Source organism: Cheilinus undulatus, linkage group 16 (genome assembly GCF_018320785.1).
Source record: "Cheilinus undulatus linkage group 16, ASM1832078v1, whole genome shotgun sequence".
NCBI lineage: Eukaryota > Metazoa > Chordata > Actinopteri > Labriformes > Labridae > Cheilinus > Cheilinus undulatus.
Window position 1 is genome coordinate 45,611,874 of NC_054880.1, and position 22,631 is coordinate 45,634,504.

General features: G+C 42.3%; 1 protein-coding gene across 1 annotated transcript; it reads left to right on the plus strand.

Annotated features, from left to right (window-relative positions):
* Window positions 1–6,713: 6,713 nt before the first annotated feature.
* On the plus strand, window positions 6,714–22,598 carry si:dkey-166k12.1 (solute carrier family 22 member 13). Its single transcript, XM_041808195.1, has 10 exons — window positions 6,714–7,616; window positions 10,417–10,520; window positions 10,780–10,934; window positions 12,068–12,236; window positions 12,380–12,494; window positions 15,078–15,178; window positions 16,225–16,436; window positions 16,555–16,663; window positions 16,759–16,971; window positions 21,420–22,598. Exons 1-10 carry the CDS (start codon window positions 7,275–7,277, stop codon window positions 21,520–21,522), a joined length of 1,623 nt encoding a protein of 540 aa, XP_041664129.1. The 5' UTR covers window positions 6,714–7,274; the 3' UTR covers window positions 21,523–22,598.
* Window positions 22,599–22,631: the final 33 nt, after the last annotated feature.

A 22,631-nucleotide genomic window follows, 5' to 3' on the forward strand; every position in this document is an offset into this window, starting at 1 on the left:
TTATTATCTATGCATCAACCATGCATCCATCCATCCATCCATCCATCCATCCATGCATCTATGCATCCATCCATGCATCCATCCATCCATCCATCCATCCATGCATCTATGCATGCATCTATGCATCCATCTATGCATCCATCCATCCATCCATCCATCCATGCATCTATGCATCCATCTTTGCATCCATCCATCCATCAATCCATGCATGCATCTATGCATCCATCTATGCATCCATCCATCCATCCATCCATCCATGCATCTATGCATCCATCTATGCATCCATCCATCCATCCATCCATGCATCTTTGCATCCATCTATGCATCCATCCATCCATCCATCTTTGCATCCATCCATCCATCCATGCATCTATGCATCCATCTATGCATCCATCCATCCATCCATCCAACTATGCATCCATCCATCCATCCATCCATTCATCCATCCATGCATCCATCTATGCATCCATCCATCCATCCATCCATGCATCTATGCATCCATCCATCCATCCATCCATGCATCTATGCATCCATCCATCCATCCATAAATCCATCTATGCATCCATCTATGCATCCATCCATCCATCCATCCATCCATCTATGCATCCATCTATGAATCCGCCATCCATCCATCCATCCATCCATCCATGCATCTATGCATCCATCTTTTCATCCATCTATCCATCACTCCATCCATCCATGCATCCATCCATCCATCTATGCATCCATCTATGCATCCATCAATCTATCCATCCATCCATCCATCCATCCATCCATCCATAAATGCATCTATGCATCATCTATGCATCCACCTATGCATCCATCCATCCATCCATGCATCTATGCATCCATCCATCCATCTATGCATCCATCTATGCATCCATCCATCCATCCATCCATCTATGCATCCATCTATGCATCCATCTATGCATCCATCCATCCATGCATCTATGCATCCATCTTTGCATCCATCTATCCATCCCTCCATCCATCCATGCATCCATCCATCCATCATCCATCTATGCATCCATCCATCATCCATCTATGCATCCATCTATGCATCCATCCATCCATCCATCAATCTATCCATAAATGCATCTATTTATCATCTATGCATCATCCATCCATCCATCCATCCATCCATCCATCCATCCATCCATCCATCCATCCATCTATCCATGCATTTATGCATCCATCTTTGCATCCATCTATGCATCCATCCATCCATCCATCCATGCATACATCCATGCATCCATCCATCCATCCATCCATCCATCCATCCATGCATCTATGCATCCATCTATGCATCCATCCATCATCTGTGCATCCATCTATGCATCCATCCATCCATCCATCCATCTATTCATCCATCTATGCATCCATCCATCCATCCATCTTTGCATCCATCTATCCATCACTCCATCCATCCATGCATCCATCCATCCATCATCCATCTATGCATCCATCTATCATCCATCTATGCATCCATCCATCCATCCATCCATCCATCCATCCATCAATCTATCCATCCATCCATCCTTCCATCCATCCATCCATGCATCTATGCATCCATCCATGCATCCATCCATCCATCCATCCATCCATCCATCAATCTATCCATAAATGCATCTATGCATCATCTATGCATCCAACTATGCATCCATCCATCCATGCATCTATGCATCCATCCATGCATCCATCCATCCATCTATGCATCCATCTATGCATCCATCCATCCATCCATCTATGCATCCATCTATGCATCCAACTATGCATCCATCCATCCATCCATGCATCTATGCATCCATCCATCTATCCATCTATCATCCATCCATCCATCTATGCATCCATCTATGCATCCATCTATGCATCCATCATCCATCCATCAATCTATCCATAAATGCATCTATTTATCATCCATGCATCATCCATCCATCCATCCATCCATCCATCCATCCATCCATCCATGCATCTATGCATCCATCTATGCATCCATCTATGCATCCATCCATCCATCCATGCATACATCCATGCATCCATCCATCCATCCATCCATCCATCCATGCATCTATGCATCCATGTATGCATCCATCCATCCATCCATCCATCCATCCATCCATGCATCTAGGCATCCATCCATGCATCCATCCATCCATCCATCTATCCATGCAAATGGATGCATAGTTGCATGGATGGATGGATGGATGGATGCATAGATGGATGCATAGATGGATGCATAGATGGATGCATAGATGGATGCATAGGTGAATGGATGCTTGGATGGATGGATTGATACATAGATGCATGGATGGATGGATGGATGGATGGATGGATGCATGCATGCATGCATAGATGGATGCATAGATGCATGGATGGATGGATGCATGGATGGATGGATGATGGATGCATGGATTGAGCAGAGACTGTTTTCTGTACTGACCCAGCGAGCATATGAATGATCCCTCATCAATGAAATCAGGGGTCCCACCTGGGCAGCCCAAAGTAATACTTTGAATATGGTAGTCCCAATCCCCCTGATTTGATAATTGTAATAGTTTTATTTGACTTAATATGCAAACAAGACAAAGATAAATAAAGATTTTAGGATGCACTGGTTAAAGGGTAAACTCAGTTCTTTAATGTGTCTCTATAAAACACAGACATTCGTCCTCAGTGCAGAATTATCATAACTGAATTTAACACTGAATAAACGGAAATAAATCTGATATCCATAAATATGCGATGAATCCTCCCACTTGAGCAGAAGAGAGAAGCCATTGTTCTTTGAAGATGAGCTGAGTCAGCGGTTCCTCCACGCCCAGTACTCTGAACTTCATGATCGCACTCTTTTCTAATTGTAATTCTATTAAAGCATAAACGTAACTGAAGAAAGCTCTAATTCTGAAATTCTTGAACACACAGATTTTTGACTCCAGTCTCAGCCTGTGGCAGTGGCTCTTTATATGTTAGGATGATCTAAGGCTAATTTTCAGGCCTGCTGTTTTCTATTAAGCCTTGAAGCTCTACATAATTTATCCTTACACATTATGGGAAGTGATATCAGCTGCCTATGCGGCTGCTTTCAGTAAGGCAGACCATTTACCAACAGAGTGTTGTAAGAGTGTTTTAATGCTCACTCTCCCACAATCTTAACAAACAGCACAAGCCTTTCCTATTGTTCTTATGAACCAGCACACACACAGACCTCTGTTTGTAAATTCCAGGATTCCTTTGTAATGACTCAGATCAGCGGTGAGTGCAGAGGTGTGTAGACTCAGGATTTACTGTCTCCTTCTTGCATGCCCACTCAATTTGTGAGGACGGTCTGATCTAGGCAGATTCACACGTGTGTCATACTCCTTCATTTTTTATGATGGGTTAAACTAAAGTCTGGGAGACATTCAGAGCCTTGGAAATGTTTTAGCATTCATCCCCTGACTTAAACTTTTCACTGAGTTGCTTGAAGTGTTCTTTTGTCCTCAGTGGTTCTCAACTGGTCTGACCTCAGGACCCAGCAGTCCGACCTCAGGACCCAGCAGTCTGACCTCAGGACCCCGCAGTCTGTCTTATGACAGATAGCAACCCAAGTTTCCAAAAACATTTCAACAGCGCATGCTTAGCTTAGTTTATTAGTCTGTGTCACAAATATACAAAACACACCTGATATAAAAAAGAAGACGAACAAAGCTGACTAATTTAAACCCTCTTTCCCCACCAGTATGTGTTGGAAACTAACTAAAACTGTATAGTGCACTACAAAACTACAGTTAAACCAGAAGTTTACATACACTATATAAAAAGGCACATAAACTTTTTTTTCTCACCGTCCAACATTAAATCAGATTAAACTTTTCCTGTTTTTGGTCAACTAGGATTACCAAAATTATTTCTATTTGCGAAATGCCAGAATAATGAGAAAAGACAATTTTTATGACTTTCTTCAAAGTCAGAAGTTTACATACACTAAGATTACTATGCTTTTAATCAATTTGGGAAAGCCCAGATGATGATGTCATGTCTTTGGAAGCCTCTGATAGGTTTATTGACAACATTTGAGTTAATTAGAGGCACACCTGTGGATGTATTTTAAGGCACACCTGAAACACACTGCTTCTTTGTGTAACATCATGGGAAAATCAAAAGAAATCAGCCAAGATATCAGGAAGAGAACTGTGGACTTGCACAAGTCTGGTTCATCCTTGGGTACAATTTCCAGATGCCTGAAGGTGCCACGTTCATCTGTTCAAACAATTATACACAAGTATAAACACCATGGGACTGTCCAGCCATCATACCGCTCAGGAAGGAGACGGGTTCTGTGTCCCAGAGATGAACGTTCTTTGGTCCGAAAAGTGCATCTCAACCCAAGAACAAAAGCAAAAGACCTTGTGAAGATGCTGGCTGAAGCTGGTAAGAGTGTGTCATTATCAACAGTCAAACGAGTCCTGTACCCACATGGGCTGAAAGGCCACTCTCCCAGGAAGAAGCCATTACTCCAAAAGAAACATAAAAAAGCCAGATTACAGTTTGCAAATGCACACAGGGACAAAGACCTTAATTTTTGGAGACATGTTCTGTGGTCTGACAAAACTAAAATTGAACTTTTTGGCCATAATGACCATCGTTACATTTGGAGAAAAAAGGGGGAAGCTTGCAAGCCTGAGAACACCATCCCAACTGTGAAACATGGGGGTGGCAGCATCATGTTGTGGGGTTGTTTTGCTGCAGGAGGGACTGGTGCACTTCACAAAATAGATGGCATCATGAGGAAAGAACATTATGTGGAAATACTGAAGCAACATCTCAAGACATCAGCCAGGAAGTTAAAGCTTGGGTGCAAATGGGTTTTCCAAATGGACAATGACCCTAAGCATACTGCCAAACTGGTTACAAAGTGGCTTAAGGATAACAAAGTCAATGTTTTGGAGTGGCCATCACAAAGCCCTGATCTTAATCCCACTGAAAATTTATGGGCAGAGCTGAAAAGGCATGTGTGAGCAAGGCGGCCTACAAACTTGGCTCAGTTACACCAGTTCTCCCTGGAGGAATGGGCCAAAATTCCTGCAAACTATTGTGAGAAGCTTGTGGAAGCATATCCAAAACATTTGACCCAAGTCATACAATTTAAAGGCAATGCTACCAAATACTAATGAAATGTATGTAAACTTCTGACTCTCAAGAAAATAATAAAAAAATTGTCTAAAAAATGATCTCTCTCATTATTCTGGCATTTAGCAAATAGAAATAATTTTGGTAATCCTAATTGAACAAAAACAGGAAAAGTTTAATCTGATTTAATGTTAGACGGTGAGAAAAAAAAAGTTTATGTGCCTTTTTATATAGTGTATGTAAACTTCTGGTTTCAACTGTAACTAAAACAAAATAAAAATAGAGACAAATTATCCTTAGTTTTAGTCTTTGACACAGCCAGACTGACTGGCATCTACACACAAGTCTGGGGAATATAAAAAGGCCTGAATTGATTGGTTAAGACTTCACATAGTTGTAGTTTAATGTCTGGAGTTGTATTCAAATATAATATTTAAATAAATAAAATGATAAGTGAAGAGTAGCCTGTTTGAATATGTTTTTAAAAATGTGTGATGTTCACCTAGCCCCGGCAACTATCTGAAAAACCCCCGAAACTACTAAAAACTAAACTAAAATGAAGCATTTTTGCAAAATAAAAACTAAACTAACAAACCAGCAGTCAAAACTAATAAAAAATAAACTAAAATTAAACACAGAAAGTGAAATAAAAATAAAATGGGCTCTATGCATGAACTGCTTCTGCATTTGGCATTAGACCGCTCCCACACTTCCAGTCTGGAGAAGAGAAAGGCGTATGATGGCAAATTCATTGCGGTTTACTCGTTGTTTGCATGAGTTACCTGAGCTGACTGTCAATGAGGAGTTAAATTTAGCTGTAGATGTACACTGCAGCACGCAGCAACGACGTCCAGAAGTGCTTTTCACCTGTTTTTGAAAAATCATTTTAGCATGTTTGGATGCCAAGTGATGATGGTAGAGTAAACACAAACAACAATTGAAACAAAAAAACCAACGAAACGGACAAATTAAGGCAGAATAGGAAGGTTTAGATTCCGTTTTGGTTTAGCACCTATCGTTGGGCGGAAGTTTTGGAACGGTCTTATTTTCCACCGGAAATACGCCACCCCCTGCCGTGCATAGAGCCCATTAGAAACTAATGAAAAATCCAAAACTATTATAACTTTGGTCTCGTCCCACCGGTTGAGAACCACTGGTGTAATGGTTGCCAGGAATACTGATTAACCAGTGACTGGACCTTCCAAACACTCAGATGATTCCTGTTTCACTGATTGGGAGAGTTGAGTTTTTTATTTGTGTATTTATTTTCCAGAATAGCCAAACTATATTGACCATGACTGATTTATAAAATCAATAAAGGGTAAAAACTTCTGAGAGGGTGAGTACTTTTACAAGTGCTGAGCATCAGCAATCATTGGCGGGAAACGTACGAAGACCGGAAGTGTAGTGTGTAATTCCCTCTTCTACCAGAAGAGGGCAGCAGAGGGTTTCTGAAGACATGAGCCACCGTTTTAAATCAAGCCTACAGCAGGTGTTACATGAACACAACACAAATTGGCAAAAGGAAGAAAACTGTAATTCACTCTAAAGACAGGTGGGATTTTAGGAGCTTTTACATTATTTTATATAAAAATGGAGGTCTGTGATAAAACATTTCGCCTTCAGATGTGATGTAAGTCTCAGACCGGAGCGTCTCTTATGGGATTTATTAATGAGGCTATAGCCCTGCCCTATAAGTAACACATATGCTGCATCCAACCAAACCATCTCTCTGCTGCTCCACATCCAGATCAGCGTGGAAAACAGCAACAGCCCTGAAACAGCGTGGATGTCTGACTCTTCTCTGTAAGCTGGGGGTTCTAGGAGCTTGTTTTTCTGGTGCTTCACACTGATGGTGCCTCGGATCAGCTTTGGGACTCCGATCTCACACTGGATCCTGAATGTGTGTGGCATGGAGAGAAGTGTTGTGTAAAGCAGTCTCAGCAAGAGGATGGTTTCGGTTCATCATTTCTTCAGGTCATTCCGGGACAGCTGACGGTCACAGGAGAAGAATATAAGCACATGCCAGATCTGCCGTGTTCACCCTGAACATCACAGCACAGCTCTGATTTATTGTCTGCCTGGTGTTTACACTCAGAAACCCCCTCCTCCCTCCAGCTGGCTCCTCCACTGGAATACAGCCAATCTCAAAATTGGCATTCAAAATGAATTTCGACCAACTTCTCTCCGCCATCGGAGGCTTTGGGAAATACCAGAAAATTCTCTACATATGGATTTGTTTACCCCAGGTCCTCCTCGCCTTCCACATGATGGTGAGCATCTTCACCGGAGCCACGCCGCCCCACCACTGCCGAGAGAGCCCGGACACAATAGCCGAGACACGGTCTTTGTTTCCCGGGACGTTCAGCTTGAACTTCAGCCTCTCCTCGGATTCCTCCTGCTTCTCTTCCGAGGTCCCGCTGCAGGAAAACCGGACCGAGCGCGTCCCGTGTGGCCACGGCTGGGTGTACAGCAACGACACTTTCCAGAGCACAACAGTCACAGAGGTAATGATAATAATAATAATAATAACCCACAGATGCTGCTGCACACACGGAATATAATCTGTTTAACCTTAATACAACACATACAATCAGCCTCCATGTAGCTCATGAAAATACATCTACTAATGTAAAATAAACTAGTTCAGAATAATCACAATGGTTTCACTATAGACCAGTGGTACTCAACCCTGCTCAACCAAGGAGCCAAACTGTTGAAAAATACCTTTGTAAGAGCCACAATCTGAGTGGTGACAAGTGGCAAAAACAGCTTAAAGTAGCAATAAAAACAAGTTAAAGGTGGCAAAAATGGTCAAAATGCAGCAAAAATGGGTGAAAAGGGAAGAAAATGGGGAGAAAAAGTGGATAAAGGGTCAGAAAATGACAAAAATGGGTGAGAGGTGACAAAAAGGAGTTACAGGTGACAAAAAAAAGTCCAAAAGTGGGCAAAAAGCAGTCAAGGGTGGCAAAAATGGACAAACAAAATAGGAAACAAGTGGTATATAATGCAAAAAGGTAGCTTAATTGGGCAAAATGTGGCAAAAAATTGAGAAAAATGGCAAATGGGCAAAAAAATGGCTAAAAGAAGAGGCAACAATCTAGGAAGAAAGGAAACAAGTCGTATTTAACGCAAAAGGTAGCTTATTTGGACAAGAAGTAGCAAAAATGGAGAAAAAAAAGGGGGAAAATGGAGAAAAGTGTCAAAAAGAAGTTGCAAAAATGGGCAAAATATAGGAAAAAAAGATGTATTTAATGGCAAAAGGTCACTGAAATGGACAAAAAGTGTCAAAAACATGGTAAAAAGAGGCCAAAAATTGGATAAAAGTGGAAAAAACTGGGAAAAGGTGGCAAAAAAGAAGTTGCAAAATGGCCAAAAATGGAAAAAAGGGATGTTTAATGGCAAAAGATAGCTTAAATGGGTGGAAAGTGGCAAAAATGGTGAAAACGGGAAAAAATCCCCTTTTAAAGGTTTTCTGGGGGAATAATATTTAAAAAGTAAGACATAAAAGAGCCACAAATAATCACAAAAAAGCCACATGTTGAGTTGCACTGTTATAGCCTACAATTAGACGTATCCCCAACGTCTAGAAGAATTTCTGTGGCCCAGTTGTCTTAATGGCCTATAACTGAACAATATCACTGTGAACACAGGCTTCTCTGCACTATCCACAGCCATAATCTTCCATAAAAACCTCCCATATTTTCTTAATGTGTTGCAGGAACATCTGATTGGAAACCATGGAGCAAAGTTTAGTTCATGTTATTAAAGAAACCCTATAGCAGTGATCCTCAACTGGAGGCCTAGGGGCCACATCAGGCCCCTCATGGCTTCCCATCTGGCCCCTGGAGGATAATTAAATTAGGAAAATTTGCTATTGATTGACTTTTTTCTTAAAGTTGAAATAAGACCTTAAACTAAACAACTTTTCAAACAAGAATCAAATAGGTATTGTATTTGTGTAATCTGGCATGGTAAAGAAATACTTGTCATTCCTGTCTTGATTAAAGCTGCGTTTTAAGGCTCATTGAGAGTGCAATTTTTCTTTCTGAGAATCTACACAAAAGATCGTTTTCCTGCATGCGTATTTGACCAATCACAGCACAGCTTATTAGCATCAAACTCAGTGATGGACATCAAGAGGGCTCCAAAAATATGCAGCTGAAATATCTCAATCGCCCCCTGGTGGCTGGCTTCAGTATAGGTGAAAAGTATATAAGAGGTAATAGATAAACTTAGAACAAAAAGTAAGGAAATTTGTGTTTGGTACATTATTTCTTTGTTGTAACAATGCTTCTTGGTAATAAATCTTATACCGTTGGAAAGCCTGTTTATTACCCTTTTAAATGGGGCCACATTTGTAGGGATCATGCATTTGTGGGATGAGCAGCAGAGCTGAGCATGTGGTCTGCACCCATGAAAAATGTATCAGATCTTCTCTGCCAATGCCAAACAGCTGATTCTGCTGTTGCTATTGACTCTTGTTTTGAGCCCCTGGGGGTACACATCATTACCAAATACACCCAGCAAACCTGGGTCCCAGCTTTCTACAGCTGAGAGGCAGAAGAGCAACAGATACTTTGTGTTTTGACAGGTTTATCCACAGTGGAGAAATATCCTGGATTGTGAATGTCTAAAACTAGATTGCTTTTCGACAGCATTTTAGTAATCAAATATCTACTTTTGGCCAGTCCTGGTCTCGGGTTTTCCATCACTGCCTCACAACATGACAGAAGTGAAAGGTTCCCCTTCAATGAGTGGTCACATGACAAGAAATAAACATAGTGTCTAGAAACAGGGTTGGGTCAGTTTATTCACCAGTTAATCTTACCCCACTCTCCCCTACTACTCAGCCTGCTCCACTCAGAGGGGAAAAATCCACCAAGTGTAACCTCTAAATTTAACAATTTAAGGGAAAGTTATGAGCATGTTACAGCAGTAACTTTATCAAGTCTTGTGCAGTTGCTAGGCAACCAGAGAAGGATTCAGGAAATGATTGCCCCTGGCTGAGAGGCAGTTCCACACTCTGTAAGAAAAATGTTATTTTTAGGCCTCTGGTTTAATACAGCTTATCAAACATTATCACGTTAATGAAGCAGGTACAGACAGGGCTGAGCTAGCAGCCCACACTGTTTTCACTTTTTATGCTAGGCTAAGCTAACTTTCTGTTTGATAAGGTCTTAGAAATAGTAGATAAGGGAAAGGCTTAGAGTTTCTCTCAGGTGTCAGTGTGGAAAACAACGTGGGGTGGGTGTGTGCATGTTCTGCTAACACACCTGCTGTCTGTGTTTTCTCTCCTTGTTCCAGTGGGACCTGGTGTGTGACCGGGCTGGGCTGAACAGTCTTGGTTCATCTGTGTATATGTCTGGTCTGCTGGTGGGATCTGTTGTTTTTGGAGCCATGGCTGACAGGTAGGCTGATGCTTTCTCTCAGTCTTACGCTCAGTAACCTCAGATTTGCACTGATATGAGTCCTCAGCATCAAACATGGCTGCAGGGACAGACACAGAGGCAGGCAGACGGAGAGATTTCCCCTGTGTGTTTGCAGGTGTGGCAGCTTTCATACGCTAACGCCTCCATACGTGCCTGACTGATTTAACACGGTCACAGTGGTTCACCCATTAATGCATGTGCTTCTACAGTAAACCCATGCTTTCTCTCTGTGTGGAAGGTACGGCCGCCGTTTCGTCCTGCTGCTGTCCATCGCTCTGCAGACTGTGTTTGGAGTCGCTGTGGCCTTTGCACCCAACTTCCCAGTCTATGTGATTCTTCGCTTTATAGTTGGCACCACCATCTCTGGGGTCATCATCAATGCATTTGTGCTGGGTACTTATGAAACAGACACTCTTTAAACAGCAGCATGTAAATGCTTCATAGATTTCCTTTTTTATTTTAGTTTAAAATGAAGGAAAGGTTGAGATGCATCACTAAAAAGTAAGAAAAATGCAGCATTATTGTATATTTATGTAATAATGATGAAAAAATTAATGTTATTTATTATTAGGCTTGTAACATTTTCCGAAGAAAGGAACTTAGAATTATTAATTGTTCTGTAGAGTGTTTTTAAACATTTAATGTGAGTAATCAGCTGATATCCATCTAGCACTCTTCCGTTTCCTTTTAACCTTCATAGAAGCTTTTCAAATTCTGCTGCCTCTTAGGCTCTCTAAATCAGTGGTTCTCAACTGGTGGGTCAGGACCCAAAGATGAGTCACGAAACCCTTTTCAGTGGGTCACAGATGTGAGCCATGGAAAGAAATTGCACCAAATTGTCTATGAGGCTATAAACATGTATGTTTGTCCTGTTTCATTGTCTTTTGTACTGTCTTAAGCCCAATCTCTACTTTTTTTTTTAATTAAATACATCTAACTGGCCAAAAATCTCAACCAGTTGAGAACCACTGCTCTAAATGATTCCCAAACCTATTTAAGCATTCATACTAGAGCTGCTGCCATGTGGGTATTTATCTCTGTGGCTTTGCTAAGCATGGATGGTGTCCTGCTGTAGGTTTCTTCATGTTTACGTTAGTCTCCAGGGAGAAAACACACAGAAATGTTTGTATGTGCTCAAAAAGGAAAGTGACGCTCCTAAGAGAAGCTATGATATCCCTCAGTATAGTATGAGGTCACTGCAGTCTTACTACATGTAAGGTCACAATGACCTTTGACCTCAGGTCGCTCTCAAGTCCAAGAGCCTCAATGCATTTTGTTTTTGCATGCACAAACTTTGAGGTCAGCCTGACTTGTACCTCGTGTTAAAACTTAAATGTCACCACAGCTTGTTAGAAACCGTGCATGTGTCATGATCTCATGTTTCATTAATTTTGTGCTTTTTGTCCAATCCCAGAAAACACATCCTTTCCACTCTTTCCTCTACTAAACCACCTGAGCTTAACCCTCTTCCCGTGATTTTTCCTCCCCTCCTCTCCCTCCAAACCCTGTGTGTTATTCCCCTAAAGGCACAGAGTGGACGTGCACCAAGAGGCGCATGCTAGCAGGCATCATCACAGACTACGCGTTTGGCCTCGGCTACATGACGCTCGCAGGCATAGCATACTTGATACGTGACTGGAGAATGCTGCAACTGGCCATATCAGTCCCTGGCTTCCTGCTCATCTTTTATATATGGTGGGATAATGACTGGGCATTAGATCCGCTGTGCACTGATACATTAAGATATGAATGCTCTCTCCCCTTTTTTTCCATCACATTCTTTTATTTCTGTCCTCTCTATCTCCTCTCTCCTGATTACTCCCTCTTTCTCCCATCAGGGTGCTTCCTCAGTCGGCCAGATGGTTGTTGGCCAACAACAGAAAGGAGGAGGCTATCGCACTTCTCCGCAAAGCAGCGCTTGTGAATGGACGTGTCTTACCTCCTGTTGTTCAGGTATTATCTTCTGATACACAACTCTAGACACTCCCATTCTCTTCATACTCATGTTTTAGTAAGAAAAGATGAACAGGGACATAGAAATTAATGTCCTAGCACTTTTTAACCTCATCTTCCCTGCTTTCTACTCTTTAACCAGACCTACTGCAAGGTAAATCTGGTTGAGTTGGACAGAAAGTTTAGATTTCTCTGTAGTTTGTAGAAAAAATATTTTTTTGGTCATACTTTTAGACACTGGGAATAATTATAGATAAACTGCTCTAGTGTAGTTGTTCTCAACTGATGGGTTGGGACCCAAAGGTGGGTCAGGAAGCCATTTTTAGTGGGTCAAAATACGAGTCAAAAACACCTGTGATGTGCTTTTATTTTGAGGGAATTGTCTCAGCCCCTTTGTCCCATTTCTATTCCGTACGGCACTATTTTTGCCATTAATAGCATTGAGATATGATTGAAACTTTGGGTTGCGATTTGCCTCTAAGGAAATGATGCTGGATCCTAATGCTAGACCAGTAGAAAACCACTGCTCTAGTGAGAATTTATGGCACATAAATGGTGTATTTTTTTGTGGGGGGGGGGGCTTTAGCTCAGTAGGCAGAGTCGGTCATCTTGCAGTCACATGTCATGGTGTCCTTAGGCAAGACACTGAACCCCGGTTTGCTCCCCCTGTGTAAAAGGTATGGATGCATTTGAATGGGATTAGCCACTGATGGCTGTTCTCTGCAACCTCCACTATTAGTGTGTGAATGTGGAGTGAACACCACAAAAGTATTTCTCCCTTTCTGATTCCTGACTTTTTTGCATATTTATCACAAACATTTCAGATCATCAAACCAAGTTTAATATTTCACAAAGACAACCCAAGTAAATGCAAAATGCAGCATCTGAATGATTATTTAATTTTTTTGGGGGGGGAGGGGTCCAAACCTATCTGTCCCTGTGTGAAACAGTAATTTCCCCCTGATCCTAATAACTGGTTGTTCCATCCTTGGCAGCAATAACTGAAATTAAGCGTTTGTGATAACTGCTGATGAGTCTTTCTCATCGCTGTGGAGGAATGTTGTTCCACGCTTCTTCGCAGAATTGTTGTAACTCAGCCATTTTGGAGGGTTTTCCAGCATGAACTGCCCATTTAAGGTCACACCACAGCATCTCAGTTGGATTTAAGTCCAGACTTTGACTTGGCCACTCCAGAACCTTCATTTAGTTTATTCTGATCCATTCAGAGGTGGACTTGCTGGTGTGTTTCAGGTCGTTGTCCTGCTGTATAACCCAAGAGTGCTTGATCTTGAGGTCATGAACTGATGGCCGGACGTTGGCCTTCAGGATTTTCTGGTAGACAGCAGAATTCATGCTTCCATCAATCACAGCAGGTGGTCCAGGTCCTGAAGCAGCAAAGCAGCCCCAGACCATCACACTGCCACCACCATGTCTGACTGTTGGTCTGATGTTCTTTTTACCAAATGCTGTGTTATTTTTAGGCCCGATGTAACGGGACACACACCTTCCAGAAAGTTCTACTTCTGTCTGGTCAGTCCACAGAATATTTCCCAGAAGTCTTGGGGATCATCAGGATGTTTTTGGGCAAATGTGAGACGAGCCTTTGTGTTCTTTTTTGTCAGCAGTGGTTTTGGCCTTGGAACTCTCCCATGATGCCATTGTTGCCCAGTGTCTTTCTGATGGTTGAGTCATGAACTCTGACCTTAACTGAGGCCAGTGAGTCCTGCAGGTCCTTGGATGTGGTTCTGGGTTCTTTTGGGACCTCCTGGATGAGTCGTCGTTGCGCTCTTGGAGTCATTTTGGTTGGCCGACTACTCCTGGGAAGGTCCACCACTGTTCACAGTTTTCTCCATTTGTGGATAATGGCTCTGACCGTGGTTCTCTGGAGTCTCAAAGCCTTAGAAATGTCTCTGTAACCTTTTCCAGACTGACAGATTTCAATCACTTTGTTTCTCATTTGTTCTTGAATTTCTTTGGATGGTGGCATGATGCGTTTCTTTCTGAGATCTTGTAGCCTACTTCACTTTGTCTGACAGCTTCTATTTAAGGGATTTCTACATTCAGCTAATCTGGAGGTAATCAGGCCTGGGTGTGGCCAGAGAAACTGAACTCAGCTTTCCAAGAACTGTAGTTAATCACAGTTAACTCATGATTTAACAAGGGGGCAATTACTCTTTCACATAGGGCCAGATAGGTTTGCCCCCCCCACAAAAATTAAATAATCATTCAGACACTGCATTTTCTATTTACTTGGGTTGTCTCTGTGAAATATTAAAATTGGTTTGATGATCTGAAAGATTTAAGTGTGATAAATATGCGAAAACATCAGGACTCAGAGAGGGGGCAAATACTTTTTCACGGCACTGTGTTACCTGCAGTGTGAAAGCGCTTTGAGGAGTCAGACGACTAGAAAAGTGAAATACACACTCATTTCCATTTACAGATCTTTTCAAAAAAATTATTCTATGAAAAAGAAAGATGTGCCTCACATGACATTTTTGGAGTGACTTTGGATTAGTAGCTGGTCAATCTCATCCATCAGAGGTTAATATTAAAAAAAGAACTGGGTTTCCATGTGTCCAGGTTGAGAAGATATCAGGTGGAGCCAAGCAAAACCATTCTGCTGTGGATCTGGTCCGAACTCCTCAGATGAGGAAGAGGGCTGTCATCCTGTTTTACATCTGGTAAATTCAATGTGTGTGTGTGCATGCATATGCTCTTTAGCTGGTTCCTTTTATCGTGCCCTTTTCAGGGCTGCAAGGCAGTGCAGGGGTTAGCGTTGTTGCCTTACAGCAGGGGTGTCCAAACTATGTGGCCCACGGCACATTTTTGATTGGCCCCCCAAAAATCTTTAAATTAAATGAAATATGGCCCTCAACAGAGCATGAAGCTTGTGCTAGACTGTATTACTTTTCTTAGTTTCAGCAGAAGGCAGTGCTACCATGCTAACACTGTAAACAAACATTTTGACAAGATTTTATGCTGATTTTTTAAGGACTAAACTGAGACACTTTAAAACACATTGGCAACCAAAATAATAAAGATATCTTGATATACACCACTCTGATAGATTACAGCGGCAAAAAGCAGCACCAGTGATGTTCCAGGGGCGGAGCCAGTGGTAGCCAGAGCTGACCTGAAATCTGATTGACCTCCCCAAAATACTTAAAAATCACTGGATGTTTGCCTTGTCAGACATGAACTAGCCATTTAAGCATACCCAATCACTGCACATATCTTTACCTGTATTAGATTTGTTTTGCTTTCTTTAATATCAAGATGAGGTATATGAAAGTGGCCCCACCATCCTTGTGTATCTCTGTATGTGGCCCCCTATGGCAAAAGTCTGGACACCCCTGCCTCACAGCAAGAAGGTCCCTGGTTCACTTCCCAGTCAGGGCCTTTCTGTGCAGAGTTGCATGTTCTCCTTGTGCACACGTGGGTTCTCTCTGGGTACTCAGGCTTCCTCCCACCACCAAAGACATGCTCATTAGGTTAATTGTTGACTCTAAATTGCCCGTAGGTGTGAGTTTGAGTGTGACTGGTTGTCTGTCTTTATATGTCAGCCCTGTGATTGTCTGGTGACCAGTCCAGGGTGTACCCCGTCTCTCGCCCTGTGACGGCTGAGATAGGCTCCAGCCCCAGCAACCCCCAGGATGAGCGATGTAGAAAATGGATGTCCTTTTCATTCCTTTCTCTTCTATGCCACTGTCCTTTATTTACCCTCCAGGTTTGTGAATGTGCTGGTGTATTACGGCCTCTCTCTGGGCGTCTCCAGGCTAGGCACAGACCTCTACCTTACCCAGTTTGTCTTTGGGTTGGTTGAGATCCCGGCTCGCTCTCTTGTCCTGCTTGTCCTGCCCTGCAGTCGCCGACTCTCTCAAAGTGGATTCCTGGCTGTCGGAGGTGTTGCATGTCTGCTCATGCTCACTGTCCCTGCAGGTATGATGACCACTGTGTATTTGTTCATTGTTCAGACGGAAATGTGCATTTTCATCTCAATCACCAATGACTAAAAATGCAGATAACTGCTCTGGTATTAATATTCCTCCTTCTGCAGATCACCCAAATGTCCTGACTGGTCTTGCCATGGTGGGGAAGTTTGGTATCACGGCTTCCTTTGCTATAATCTATGTGTACACTGCTGAGATATTCCCCACTGTGCTTCGGTGAGACATGCCTCCACATTTGTTTGCTTGGACTCACATGATCTCAGGTTCTGTTTCAAAACATCTGCCTTCTGTTTTCTCATGTGCTCCTGCAGGCAAACAGGAATAGGTGTATCAAGTATGTTTGCAAGGATGGGTGGCGTGTTAGCACCTGTTATCAACATGCTTCATAACAACAGCCCCGCTACACCGCTGATCATCTTTGGTACCTCCCCGCTGCTGGGTGCTGTCCTGGCTCTGGCACTTCCTGAAACTGCAGGCAGACCTCTTCCTGACACGGTGGAGGATGTAGAGAACTGGGACATGAGGTAATGCAACTCAGTTTTCCTGGAGGTCGATCTTTACTAGGTGGACACTCTTTTCTATTTGCTAGGGAATAGAGTATGATATTCTAAGATTTGAACAGTGTTTCCTTTGTTTGGAGCATAGACTGTATGGACGTAGTCTGGTGGTATCACCCTTTAGTTTCTAAAAATGTGTTTTGAAACCAAATGATGGTGAAAATGCTGACTTTGACCTACTTTTAGTCCTTATTTTCAATTTGCTTACATACACCAATGTTTTGCAGTAAAGGGTCTGCAAGGTGATGTTATACATGAAGTTTCCAACACCATGTATGAGGTTTTAGGCTTTTAGCTGAGATGGAGAGACTCTGCAGACAACAACTGTTGGCTGGGTTCTTCATCAGTCAAAGCTTTATGGGAGAGTGGCAAAGAGAAAGACACTGTTGAAGAAAACTCAGATTAAAGTTCGCCAAAAGGCATGTGGGATACTTCAGTGTCAAGAGGAAGAAAGGTCTTTGGTCTGATGAGACCAAAACGGAGCTTTTTGACCCTCAGACAGAACACCAAACACATCACCCCCACTGTGAGGCATCATGCTGTGGGGATGCCTCTCAGCAGCCGGTCCAGTAAGGCTTGTAAAGGTAGAGAGTAAAAGGAATGCAACAAAAAATAGGAAAAATCCTGGAGGACAATCTTATTCAGTCTGACAGAGAGCTACAGCTTGGGAGAAGGTTTATTTTCCAGCAAGACAACGAGCTGAAGCATAGAGAGAAAAAGACACTGAACTGGTGTAAAGACAACAAGGAGAATGGAGAATTCTATTTAATTAACATTACTTTGAAGAATTCTGTTTTTATGTTGACACTAAAGAGGGTGGTTTTTTTGTTGCAAAAAGAAGGGAAATTATGTTGACTTGATTGATTTATAAAGTCACTGAAAGGGTTAAACACCCGAGGGGGTGAATACTGTTTACAGGCACTGTATGTTGCCTTACCCAGAGCAAATGTAGACATCCTTGCTGATCTCATTTATGTTGAGCTGACTGGTCCGCCACATAGCTTCATCCAAAGGAGACAGCTGGGTTTCTGGGAGGTTTAAGGAACAGGATGAAATGTGTTGCTGTTACTCCATGCACTTTGTTCTAATTTACAACTGAATGAATTTAGAGTAACCACAGGAAATCAACATTTCTGATGCTTTTCTTTGGTGAACTAAGAGCTGGATGTCCTTGTGCATTGTGGAGCTGTGCTGTTGATTTATGGCATTGGGGGGGCAGGCTTTTTTATGGGTCCCCTTTTAAAAAAGGCAGAATTGATCAGTTTATTATTATGGTTTATTTTGGCAGACTTACATGAGGGCGATAAGATAATTACCGCCACCAAGAAGGTTATGTGATCAGGTGGGTTTGTTTGTTTGTTCATTTGTTAGCAACATAACTCAAAAGTTATGGACCGATTGTCATGAAATTTTCAGGAAATGTCAGAAATGGCATAAGGAAGAACTGATGAGATTTTGGGAGTGATCTGGATCACTGTCTGGATCCAGGAATTTTTTAAAAGATTCTGTAGTATTGGGAGATAGCACTAATGGCGGAGGTCTGCACTCTCTGAGTGCTTTTCTAGTTAGATATGTAAGAACTAGTGCTGTCAAACGATTACAATTTTTAATCAGATTATTCACACGGTTGCTGTAGATTAATTTTGATTAATGATGATTAAATATCATTCATTTTTAATCTATATTAATCGTGTTTCATTTTGCATAAGCAAACAGACTAAAGAAAGAAGGGAATATAAATGCCAGGGCTATTCAATTACAAATTCAACTGAGCCAAATTTTTAAATCAAGAAATGTAGCCGGGCCAGACATGTTATCAATGGGTCTGCAGTTTGTTGCAATCCACTTGGCAATTGTGTCAGTCAGTTTGTCCGAGGTAGACTTACTGAGGGTGGTTTGTTGCAAGCTTGGCGACGCGTTAGCCAAAGTGCTAGCAGAATCCCCAAAGGATGTATGTGTCGCGTTAATGAGGTATTTTAAGCTGGAAGTGCTTCGGTGAAAAGAAAACTCCTTCCTGCAGAATGTGCATAATACTTTATGTTGGTCGACTGTCCCGTCGTGTTTTTTTTTTGTACTCAAATTTCCCATCAAGAGGGCCAGCGTGCTGTTTAGCGTCTTCCATATTGAGTTGGTCACTACCGGATCAACGGCCCATCTGCGCATGTTCGACAGTAACCCTACCAGGACAAACTGCCCGAAATGCGTTGCCAGAGATGTTTCAGGGATTTTGAGTCATTCTGCACTGTAGATGGGTTAATTACATTAAAATTTTTAATCAGATTAACCATGATGATGGATTAATCCGCATTAACACGCCAATTTTGACAGCCCATGTAAAAACCTTCAGTTTTGTAACTTAAGAGAATTCGATGACTTAGGCCAGGGGTGTCCAAACTATGGCGGTCCAGTTTTGATTGGCTCACAGCAAATTGTGGAAATAAAATGAAATATTGCCCACATCTGAGCATGAAGCTTGTGCTTGAATGTGCTGTACTTCATATTTTTAGCACAAGATGCTGCTACCATGCTAATTCTGTAAACATTCACTCAGCAGGAAGACTTCATTGATGTTTTTGTGACTAAAGTGAGACAGTCCTGTACATGCTAAAAACACTGGAAATCCAAATAATAATTTCTTGTTTTCTAACCTCCTGATGAGTTTCAGCAGCAAATAGCAGTGCCAGTAATATTCAGGGGCAGAGCCAGTAGCAGCTGGGGCTAAACAGGGCCCCCTGATATCCCCAAAAATCTGGAAATTATTGTTTTTTTGCATTGTCAGCCATTAGATCAAGCGTTTCGCATTATTTCAGGCAGGCCACGGAGTCGAGCTCTGCCCCTGTCTGCATCTAATCTGAATCTGCATCTAATGCAAGCCCTCGTCAGCTGGTGGTCAGCTGATTTGCTCTAAGCACGCTATTGGCCAGTCATTCTCATGTTGCCTTATATAAACTACTCTTGCCTGGCCATGCTCTGCTGCTCTCTCTGCAAGCTGCTCTTCAACCCTCCTCCGCCCCAGCTCCTCCTTTTATCTGCTTCTGACTTTGTCAATGTCATATATCCACTGAAAACCGCTCTGCGACCCACTTTTGGGTCTAAACCAACAGCTGAGAAGCACTGGTCTAGTGCATCTCTTACCAAAAAATCATGCTGGTGCATTCAGTGCTCTCTGTCATCATGGGGTCCCTTCTGTCTACAGCTGAGAGGCAGAGGAGCTACAGATACATCGAGATGTATTGTGTTATTATGGATTTACCCACAGAGCAGAAATATCTTGGATTCTGGCTGTCTAATGAAAACTAAATTGTGTTTTAGTCTAGTTTTAGTCTCCTTGATGAAAACTAAACTTACTTTGAGTCAGAGTTTTAGTACTTTTTTAGCTAGTCTTGCGTATTTGCACAGGACTAGTCCTACCTGGTATTAAGGTGATGATATGAACCTCTCCTGTTACTTTTATTTGAAGAGAGTAGCCCATGTGTGTTAAAACTTATGTCTCCTACACAGCCTGTTATTTTCATCATAAAAAGGAACAGACAAACGGCACATGGACCGTAAAAGAACATAAATACCCATAATTACCCCATCGGGCTCCATCCAGTGACAATGACAATGAGACCATGGTTAAAGAGATGGAGCAGCATGTCTCTGTGTGCTCCACTAACATCTTCAAATGTTTGTGTCTCGCCCTCCCCCATGGTCTGTCACAGTAGTGGGGAGAAAAGAAGTGCACTGTCACTTATTCCAGAAGTAATTTGGCTGAAGTCACAAAGGCACTTTCATAAATTGGCCTAAGTCATCTAATCCTTACCGACCACAACCGACCAATCGAATGGAAGCTGTCAGCCCTACTATTTAACTCACTAAAAAGACTAAATAACTGCAACGTTTATAGCCTAGCCTTTATTATAGAAAACCTTACAACTAACCAGTAGGGAAGGAGTCCTGCACCATGGCAACAACTTCACTAGCTAGGTAGAAATTCTTTCTTTTTGAAGCGGCTGCCATCTTGAAAAGCTTATTAAACACTCTTGACTTAGGTTATTATACTGCAGGGGTGATCGCATGTTCAGCTGAGGATGATGGTGATTTCACCAAAGGTGGCCAGCATCATGAAGAGCTGACTGAGGCAAAAAGGGCATTCAGACATGGGACCTCTGGGACTTTTATAACTAACCTCAAGTTAACACTTTAGGAAATGCAGTTTTGTGCACTTCAGCACTGGCTTCATTTTTCAACAACTGGAGGTTGCTTGGTCTGGACCGGCTTATTTTCCGCATGTTGTTGAAGTGTTATCACAAACTCTGTCAATTCTCAGCCTCTATAGCCCCTAACAGGATGTAACAGTCCTGTCTGTTCCCACCTGAAGACCAAACCTCTGCAAAGAGCTCAGTGTGTTCCTTGTGTTTTGTCTCCAACAGCTCGCCTTCCATGAAGAAGAACCCTGAGATGCTGGAGGATATTAGCCAATCAGCTTGCAGAATAGAGGAGCAGGAGCTACGACATCTAGCGGGGCAGACCTAACTGCGCGAGAAGATGCACATCTTCTGTTTTTCACATGGCACATATCGACTCTCGTACTGTGTGGCTCAAACATCCTGTATGCAATAACCTGATCAAGAGCTCTATGCAACACAGCCAAACACAGATCACTCACCAGCCCAGTCTACTGGTACGCATGGGCACAGGTCTCTATTTATGATCCTATCTATAATCAACAGCCCATTGTTGTGCCAGGTTAGGGTTAGATGTTACCATTCTTATCCCAGTTTTGAGGAATGTTTTGTTGAAGTTTATTCACGTGTAAAGGGACCAGGCATTCCATAAAAACAGATTGCATATTTGTAAACTAATTTTTAATATACAAGCATACGTTCTAGCTTAAACTGCAAAACCAGGGCTGAAATGTAAAACCACACTGGACAAAAAGGCTAAAGGCCAGGTCAGACCACACAAATTCAGCTGTGACGGGTATTGCTGCAACCTATCATCAGATATCAAACATGAACGTGGGGAACAACAAACACTCTTGTTGTTGACAGAATCAACGATGCGTCCAAGATGCACCATGATCACCACATCATCACGTCACCACAGTGACATATATCTAGATCTTATGTTGAAATACTGAGAGGCTAGCATAGCTAGGCTAACTTAATTGACATTACCACATTTATACCTCCATAGTCTTTTGGAGAGATAGCCTGTCCATATTGTCCTCTTCTTGACAAACAGCAATGAGTCCACAATAGTTCCTTCTTTGTTTTTTCTTCTTTTGAGAGCATCAGGACTGCTAGCATCACACGGAGCGCTTCTGTTGTAGCCATGATTGAAACTCCTTGACCTGCCTCACGCATGCCGTATGGATTTGCACACCTTCACCCAGGCGGTCGTGACAGCGGCGTGGTCAGGAGTATTCCAGTCTGTCGGCCAATACGGGACAAGCTTTGTATTGCATAGTCTGACACAGTGCCATTGAAAGAGTTAAAACATGCAGTCTGATGCAGCCTGTAAGCCAGGGGTGTCAAACTCTGACTTTGGGTCTAACCTGAGGGCCTAACAGGTCAATATTTAAAGGAATACTTCAACATTTCAGCAAATTCGCCCATTGCCATAATTCCTATAGTCTTAGT

What these genes read in the sequence shown, in the direction of transcription:
- si:dkey-166k12.1 (XM_041808195.1), top strand. Translation starts at nt 7,275, where the DNA reads ATGAATTTCGACCAACTTCTCTCCGCCATCGGAGGCTTTGGGAAATAC. An exon ending in GTCATCCTGTTTTACATCTG is followed by an intron (nt 15,179 to 16,224) that starts GTAAATTCAATG and finishes TTTACCCTCCAG; the next exon opens with GTTTGTGAATGTGCTGGTGT. An exon ending in CATGCTCACTGTCCCTGCAG is followed by an intron (nt 16,437 to 16,554) that starts GTATGATGACCA and finishes CTCCTTCTGCAG; the next exon opens with ATCACCCAAATGTCCTGACT.